Source organism: Atta cephalotes (assembly GCF_000143395.1).
Source record: "Atta cephalotes unplaced genomic scaffold scaffold00059, whole genome shotgun sequence".
NCBI lineage: Eukaryota > Metazoa > Arthropoda > Insecta > Hymenoptera > Formicidae > Atta > Atta cephalotes.
This window is the reverse complement of record NW_012130123.1, coordinates 913,757-923,307: the sequence shown is the minus strand read 5'-3', so window position 1 is coordinate 923,307 and position 9,551 is coordinate 913,757. Positions and strand designations below refer to the sequence as shown.

At 36.3% G+C, this 9,551-nt stretch overlaps 1 protein-coding gene across 1 annotated transcript in view; it reads right to left on the bottom strand.

The window, feature by feature from the left end:
* LOC105623597 (growth factor receptor-bound protein 7-like) overlaps positions 1 to 9,551 on the bottom strand; it is a 58,691-nt gene that overhangs the window by 28,671 nt on the left and 20,469 nt on the right. The window contains exon 4 of the mRNA XM_012204985.1: positions 5,707 to 5,814. Coding sequence (XP_012060375.1) covers positions 5,707 to 5,814 — 108 coding nt within the window. The remainder of the gene's footprint in view (positions 1 to 5,706; positions 5,815 to 9,551) is intronic.

The following is a 9,551-nucleotide window of genomic DNA, read 5'->3' as shown; positions in this document are numbered from 1 at the left end:
TCTCTCTCTCTCTCTCTCTCTCTCTCTCTCTCTCTCTCTCTCTCTCTCTCTCTCTCTCTCTCTCTCTTCCTCTCTCGTGGATATATAGGTAGAAGCCGGGTTGGTCGATAGTTCGCGCGTAGCAACAGCCGGCCGGGGCTTTTTGCCCGACTTTTAAACTCCCGACTGTAACCGAGGTACTCATACACCCCCGACCTTCCTACCCCCTGAGTGAGCGAATATTCCTCCCTATTCAAGCTTGATACCCGATCTGGCAGCGGAAAATGATGGCAGAGAAAAAAAAGAACTATCACATGACTGATGATCTTAGAAAGATGAGAATTCGGTAAGAATGTCGATTGAAGAAATTACGGTCGGCTGGAGTCAATTGTAACAATTTCTGCAACATCATGAGACCAAGATTCTAATATTTCAAGGAAAACACTCTTTATGCGTTTTGGTTTTGTATTTGTGTGTGTGTGTGTGTGTATGTGTTTAGTATGTAGTTGTGTTACGTGATAATTTAATTAATCAGCACAGTAAGAGATCCGTAAATTTAATTTTAATAACATATTCTTTACGACGGTTTCAGTAGTCGACGATAATTCCGTGGAAAACAGTTATTTATTGAAACTGTTGAGTTTTAGTATTAAACAGCCCGGTAATTAAGATTCGCATTGAAATTCTGAGAAAGTATGAATTCAAATAAATGGTTCGCGCTAGGATCAACCACGAGTCTTCAGTTGGGTAACAATGCCGAACTCGCCCATAGCACAGAAACGAAAAGAATGTTGTTGGGTGTTACTGACACTTCCGTATCCAAGTTGGCCGTCATACCATTAAAGGAAATATGATGTCTGACTAAAAGCAGAGCGATTACGCTTTCACGACTACGAGCAGCTTGTTAAACGCGATCAAAGTGGATATTCGTTGAAATGACATAATGATCGCGAATAAGAGCGACGCATAATCGTCGACATTGTCGAATAGTTCCAATTTGAACGACGTAATTAAAATTAAAATCAAAGATAAAATAAAATGTTCCACGATGTATGTATATGTACGTATATATATATATATATATATATATATATTATTTTTTTTACAAAATATATTGAAATTTATTTGGCGTATATCAATTTATATTCGCGGCTTTGAAAATGTGTTAAAAAATAATTTAATAATACATTATACATAATAAATTTAAATATAAAAATTTATATCGTAAATTAATTTTTTATTTATATTCATATTGTCACGTAGATTATTGTAAAATTATATTTTGTTTAAAATGCAACGAAAAGAAATTTTTTACTATTTTCCTTCTCTTTTTCACAGATATCTTTTCAAATTCAGCATATTAGATTCGACTAATTTTCACGTGAACTTTTACTTTGGAGTTTCGTCCTACCCATTTAAATGTTCAATCTCGTACACTATGTAACAGAAGAGAACACGGAAGAGAGAAAATGCGAAACTCGCACTGTCGGTTTGTTATCGTCGCGACGTGAAGTACACTTCTATCTCTCTAGGAATAAAGATAAAAGCGAGACACGAACAAACGATATCCGTGATCGAAGCTTTCAACTGAAACGAAGTGCAAGACAGGTTTGCGCTTTCGTCCCTCAAACCCCCTCGCAAGGACCTGTACAATGTATGAGACTTTGGAGAGGACCGTTGAAGTTCCGTCTTTCCACGCGCTTCACGTAGTTTGCCTTCCTGGATGGTTATTTTTACATTCCTTCTCTTTTTCGCTTTCTACTATCAGCATATGTGTTCAGAAAAATCGAAATTACATAATTATAAAAAATTTTTTAATATTGTTAACTACATTAATATATATCTTGAAATATCAGTAGTTTGAAATTAGTTTCTTGCTTATAATTATTTTAGTAGTAAAATTATATAAATCCACATATCATTATAATGGATCTAATTTCCTGTCATTATACTGTGAAATTATCGTTAAACCATGCTAGATCACCTTTATCAATTATGGCACTTTTGTAAAACAACGCTTAACTATCTTTTCTCTCGCACTTTTTCGCATTAAGTGCGTAATACCGGTTATTTTCTCTACTGGACTTTAATTGTCATCCTCCGTGCTCCTTCGGTGGATAATTCATAACTGGCACGAACAGTAATTTATTGCCGGAAACTCGTTAAGATCGCTACTTCAGAACCAGTTCTTCAAAGCGGTTCGATAATGCATCTTACACACCCGCTCCAACTGATCGATATCAACTTCCTTGTAGAAATTTCGCGGATACTTTGTTATTGTAACAATTATAAGAATGTACAAAAAATCACATCATACAGTTATCACAAGAGAGATTAAAACTACTATGATAAATCTCCGAAATTGTGGATACAAGAAAAATGTAAAGTCATAGATGCTATAAAAAAAATCTCGTGCATTATTCAAAAACGTAAAAAATTCAAGTAATAATATAAAATATTTCAGTTTATTTGTGTGTGAGATAAAACGTCACGGCAGCACATTAAATGAAGAATTTTATCTTTAAAATTAAATTTTATTTCGAAAAGTTCACACATTGCTCTGACCTTAACATTAAATTCTTTTTCTATATATTTTAATTTAACCGAGTATATTTTAATTAATGATAAAATTTATCATTTTTCTTACTAACACAGTTTCGAAACATGCAATGATGCAATTTTCGTGGTTCACTGATAAGGCGATTTAACAACTTGTAAAGTACTTTCTTCCTCACGTAATGGCGATCGCAATAAGAACAAGAATTACACCTTTATCTTTCTAACGATGGAAGAAGAAATAAGTCAGTCGAGACGAAAAGGTGGACGGGAGTAGATTGGTACGTGTCTAGCTTTGAGAGTACACACTAACGACGAGGGGTTGTCGTCCCTCTAACTGGTTGGCTGGCACGGAAACGACCTTGGAATCAGCTGTGCGATACGAGGATGAAATTTCCTACCGAGACGCGTCGACGTCTTAGCGCGTAGGAGGACCCGAAGAATAACGTGATAGGAGTGAGAAAGAGAGAGGGGGGGGGAAGGGGAAGAGAAAGAGAGCTTATATCTCGACGAGGTCGGGGATGGCACGACAATGAGGTCACTAAGATCCGATGGGGATGGATTCCTCTTGGCATTCCTTGCGTAAGTTACGATGGCACTTCTCTGAGAAAATTTGCTTTCGAATCGTAAAAACGGTAATGCGAGTGTTCGTTCTTTTTAACACCTTCTCTTCTTCTTTTAATTTCACTTACATATTCAAGAATATATGATGAATCTTCCGCGAGGTTTTTATTTCAACTTTATTTGTCACTTCAGTCCGAATGTAACATAAATAGCAAATACTCAATAATATCGCATGAGCGCGCTATTAAGTTATTAATTTCATTAAACGAGATCCATGAAAATTATTAATAAAGAGAATCCTAAAGAACCGTTAAAGTTCCCCTTTTAAATTTTAATGTAATCGATTCTCTTACACATTTATCTCATCATTGTTACGCTTTATTGGTATATTGGTAATATTTTTAACAGATACGTAAAGCACAGTCGATACATTATTTATTCGCTTAAATTCAATTATGGAGGTGTCTAAAAAAGTGCATATAATAAATATAAATATATTTTAAAATTCTTTATCAAAAACAATCCCTTTTCACAGCAGCTAAATGAATAACACACTCGTTTATTAATTCTATTAATTAAGCAGAATTGTTTTTTGTTTTTGACATTTCCATTCAGATTATTTCTCACATATAAATTGCAAAAATGTAAATCTAATTGCCATAACAACTAACGAATCAAACAAAATAATTGATTAATCAAACTGTCCAAATATCTTTCTCGGGAAAATTAATTTTATCACCGATGGCTTTTGTTTTGTCTTCAGCCAACCGATTGCGAGCAATCGCAATGAATTGCGTCCGAAAAACGAGCTGATTGTGGATTGGTGAATTTATTATCGTAGTGTTGCACTGGCCACGATAAAATCCACGATATACGATACTACCTAGTCGCAGTGTAATTCGTTGCCGTAGCTTAACCATTGAATAAACAGGGCGTATTGCATGCATCGAGAGAAGGAGGAGAGAGAGAGAAAGGGAAAAACCAGTCGAAAGAGAACTATTGCACCTGTGCACTCGAAGTAACGAATGCACAACCATATAACGAATAGATCTCGACTGGGCGCTACTCCAGTGATTTTCGCATATTTCGCACGGAATTTTGCATTAAAGATCAATGGTTAACGAGCTATTTGCTATAATTATTCAGCCACTAACTATATCGGCATCCAGTGTGCCGCATCGTTACACTGGCCGATACATGTTCTCATATTTCCGTTCATTCATTCATTTGCAATGAATTTCCTTATATTACAGTGTATCAATTAGAGAGAGCTGATAAACACTCGCAACCAGCGGAGAACAATAATATAGTTTTCTCGACGGGAACGTTATTTACCACAATATGCGTAGAAATTAATAAACGAATTTCTTCATTTCAACTGCAAACAGCATAATAATTTCAATGAACAAATCACAAAGCACAACAGGTATTATGTGGTACATTTTGCGTAACGACTTTAGGCAGATAATGTACCACGATAGAGTGGTACACCCGTGCATTAAAAAATATTAAATTTTAATAAATACTTGCTCGAATAATACTAACTAATTAAATATTTAATTTTACTTAGTCAATATATATTTATTTCATTAAAAAAAATAATATTTAAATTAATAACTCTTATACCAAATAAATATATGTTATAAATATTTAGTTAATATTATTCAAACAAATATTTATTGAAATTTAGTAAATTTTTCTTCAATGTATATACGTCAAAAATATTAATTGAATAACAAAGAAACAAAGGGATGAAGATGGTAATCGAAGAAAAGCGTTGAAAAGTGCGAGATTACGCGAGCTAATCGAGATCCTGTAGACGCTATGAAAGTTCGACGAGAGACGGCGGCTCGTGCAGGAAAAGGGATAACTGAAGGCAATGATCGAACGTGGCGTGACCCGGCAAATTACTGTCACTCGAGGTAATTTCAGCGTAATCGCCTCTTCCATTCCATTTACCGCGTCTAAAGCGAAATTTACCTTTCGAGCGTATCCGAGGCGAGAGAGCGGCCGTCGAAAATACATCGCGCGCGCGCGCGCGCAATGACGAAATAATTTGCCAGGAGACACCTCATGATTCTATCCATCTACCTACACATGTAGCAATAATCTGTATGTTGACTTTTCCTATGTATCTTTTCTTTCTCTTTAGAGATTTAGTCCGTGATTACTGTGGCGCGATTATTTTACGAGATAAAAGAGTGAATAACTAATTTACAGCTTTCTCTTCATATGGAAATATATAATAAAATGATACAATTAAAATGTAAACTAAATTCGTTAATAATTTATAGCACATTTCATAACGAAATAATGTTGATTCCATTAGCTGTATTGGTAAAATTAATAGTAACCGTCAATGATTCAGGCAAAAATTCTTGTTACATCAAATATTTACGCAAGTGATAGAAAAACCTAAGCACCTTATACAATCAACAAAATAAAAATAAATAGAACAATAAATAACTCGCAAAGATGAATTAGTTATTACAAATTATTTATCAATTATGCTCAATTTTCTTTTCATCATTCTTCAAAACTTGTTCTTATGTACTTGTTCTTAGGTACGTCTGTACGTTCACTCGAAAATATGTACATAGCACTTACGTTGGATACATTGTAACTGCTGTATTGCTCTTTGGGGCTGCCTCCGCCGTTCTGCTCGCACTGCTTGTTCTTGAAGGCTCGGTAATTCTCTCGTAGCTGTTTGCCGTACTGGAACACAAAGCGGAGCGGACATCGTTAACGCGCGAGCGTTGCAGTTTGCAAGATGCGCGCGACGAGTAAACACGCCGTGCGCCTAACCGATTCTACGCTCCGGGCACATCGTAACATCCGAGGCTGATAAAGCCGACGGGTGTAAAAAAAACTGCACCTGCGATTTGCATAATTTTACACGCGTCACTTTGTCGCATAGCGCCGGTCGACCAGCCGGTCGACTAGCGCGTGTTGCCCAGCTGTGCGAGGCGAACCGTCGATCGATATACCTCGCCCGTTGAGATATCGCGCTCGCCTAGATAAATTCAACGTTGCTACGCGGACAGAATACGAAAGTACTATCTGATACTTTTCTCGATTTCTCCGACAATTAAATTCCTTTTCCGTCTTTTCTCGTCTTTTTGGGATGCGCGAAGTTGTATAAATGTAATTACCATATTTTAAGAAGAATTTGGGAAGAAAAAAGAAAAAAATAACAAACCGACGTAAAAAAAAATTTATTTTGATAATTAATAAAAATCAATCTTACGCTTTACGTTTATAAATTATTACATATATATATATATATACAAATTTATTTACACAACATTGCGGCTCTTATAAACGTAACGTAATTCGTAATAGTGTCTCGAATAATGTTGAAACATAAATAAATGTCTTCGAATCTATTTTTCGAACAAGATTAGTGATACCCATTTTTCGACTCGAACTATAATCCTATTTCTTGCAAGCAGCTTGCGAATGCAGGAGGAATATTCGATCGAAACAACCGATTCATTACGTCGGGAAATATCTACGCTTCTTCGCAAGCGCAACGATAAGGTTCCGTGATTGAGTCAAAGGTAATCCGTGTGAGCTCCTCTAAGCACCTTATATCGCCCACGTGCTAGGGAACAGTCATTTAAAGTGAAGCTGACTTATGAATGAAGTTTACTTCCTTGCTCACTCAGAGATTCCATAAATTATCCATTCAAGAAAAATTATTACATTTTAATTGTAAATATATTACAACAAAAAAAACGCAGACAAAATATAAAATATCATTTTTTAATTAATTCCAAACAGATTTTTTTTAGTTTAACTTTAATTTAACATTAATAGATATAATTTTATAATTTTAAAATTTATGTAACTATTTAAAATATCAGAAAGTAAAGATTAAATTTCCGTCCTAAATGAAAAGTCCATTAAAGCAAAGAATTTAATTCCGGAAAAATAAAAAATTTCGTTAAAAAAAGGGGGGAAAAACGTGTAGTGTACTTCGGTGTATGTACTTTGTGCACGAGCAAGTATATGTCAACCGCGCGGCGAGACGAGACAAGACAGGAGGAACAGACGGTGCCACGTGAAATAATGACGGTGAACGTGTGCATAACCGTAGGACCCAGCAGTGGTATAACCATCGTATCGACCCACAAGACAGTCGGGCGCATCCATGCTCGACTGACTGCTCACGCGCGCCCACTCATACACGCAAACGTAAATTGCTCGTGACGTGCACGGCACCCACACGCATACACGCATAGGAGTACTAATATACCAATGCGGGCTGTAGCTTGCACCGTGGTACGAAAATTATTCCGGCGAACTTTGTGACTGGCGAGAACTCGCTTAGCAACAGCAAAAATATAACTTTCCAACTTTTATATTAATGCATAAGTTAAACAAAAAGTTCTCGCATAAGTTCTCGAGTTGTGCATCCCTTGTATTTCATAAATAATTCTGTTAATTTTCATTTAATTTCATTAAAAAAATTATTCTTCCGCAATTCCTGACAATTTGCAATTTTAACTCCTCCGTCAGCAATAAAGGTTCTTCGAAAGAAGGATCAAATTTCTGTTATTGTTCTGAATTAGAATTATATAAAAATTTGAAAAAATTCTGATGTACTTTTCAAAGTTTTAACGAATTGTTATCACCAATTGTTACATCATAGAGATCGGACTATATTTTATGTATTTTTTACAGATCTAGATTTATCTACTAGAATTCATGATCGATAGTACCTTTCCAATATTGCCGACGGAGGAGTCAGAGGAGAAAATAAATTGAATCAATACTTTCATTTGACGATATTGTGTAAAATTTCAATAAAGATTGTACACATTTCACAATATATGTCAGTAAAATATCCTACTGATTAAAAATACATTCAAATATTCGTTCGTGTCATCGATTGTCTCGTCGCACACACTTCTTGCTTAACTAACGCTGAAAGTGAGAGAATTTAAACGAAGACCGGGATTCGTCGCTTTCGCATTTCGAGGTGGATGCGAAGATGAAGGGTGGCAGCGACTAATTGAAGGCGGCTCTGGAGTATTACCGGCGCGCGCGCGTTTGGAGAAATAATTATGTAATTCAATTATTCGCAAACGCAGATGAGAAATGCGCCGACGAGGAAAGCGGCAAGGCATGAATGTATGCTAATGTAAATCAGTGGCAGAGTAACGGAGAGCGATAACGAAGCACACGAACTCTAAGTAAACGAAAGATAATGCCGCGTCGAATCCCTCGATATCACAAAATCACATTCCCGATAATACGATGTTATTGATTAAAAGCTGTTGAAAAGTTGCTCCACTAATTAGTCGCGACAAGTTTCCCTCGTAATTAAATGACTGTGCAAGTCAGCGCGACTCATTCTTGGAATCATTCTTGCTCTGTGTAATTAATTATAATTCGTGGATCGCAAGAAACTCCATATGGACAGAGATACGTGTAATCGAGTAGATAGAAAGCGACCTGGTATTATATTCGATTTAACTTTATCCGCGACTCTTATTGCTACGATTTGATCTATTCACTTTCTCATTATCGTTTCTCGAGACGGGTAACAACCGTGTATTAATGTGAAATAACAATATTTTATTTATGATTGGCAGCGGCAATCATAAATACCATAAATCATATTTTTTATAATCGCTATATCGACTTATCGTCTCGCAAGGAACCTAGTCCTGAATTAATCCGACGGGTTACGCGTGAGAGCCTTCTATTCTTTCTAATCCATTATTTTGATTTACATTAATAAATCTATCGACATGTTTTCTATTTTAATTACTTTCGCCATGTTGAACTTAAATACAGATAACATTAATTCTATAAACGTGTTCAAACTTTCACACAAATAAGAATACTGAAGTTATTGTGACATCTTCTATCTTGGACTCCATGCCTCGCAAATTAACAAAGACTAATCCGAGCCCTATACTTATTGTTAGACTTCGCAGATTTCTAGTGAAGTGAATCAAAGTCTGCGAAGATTGAAATACGATGAGGAAACGAGACGAGGGAGAAGAATGACGTAGAAACAAAGGGAGCACAAAAGGATACGGGAGTGTCAATGTCTTCTCAATTAAAGCGAGTCCTGCAAATTTCTCCAAGCCTACCCATTCATTTGTTCTTTTCTTTCTCCTTTTCCATCTCTATCTCTCTCTATCTCTCTCTCCCTTACCCTTCCGCCTTTCCAACTCTTCTCGTTCGCTGCATCTCATCAGACTCCTAGCTTTTTCTCGGATGAAAGAATTACAAAGGCCTCACTGAGACACGCGTAAGTACTACCTTAGTGCCGTTACCGACCAAGACGACGTCTCGTCCTTTTCCCTTCGGATAGAAAGAGCTGAAAAACAGAGAGCAAGCAAGCAAGCAAGCAAGCGAAAGAGAGAGAGAGAGAGAGAGAGAGAGAGAGAGAGAGAGAGAAGAGACGGAGAACGACGGAGACGAGACGAGAGACG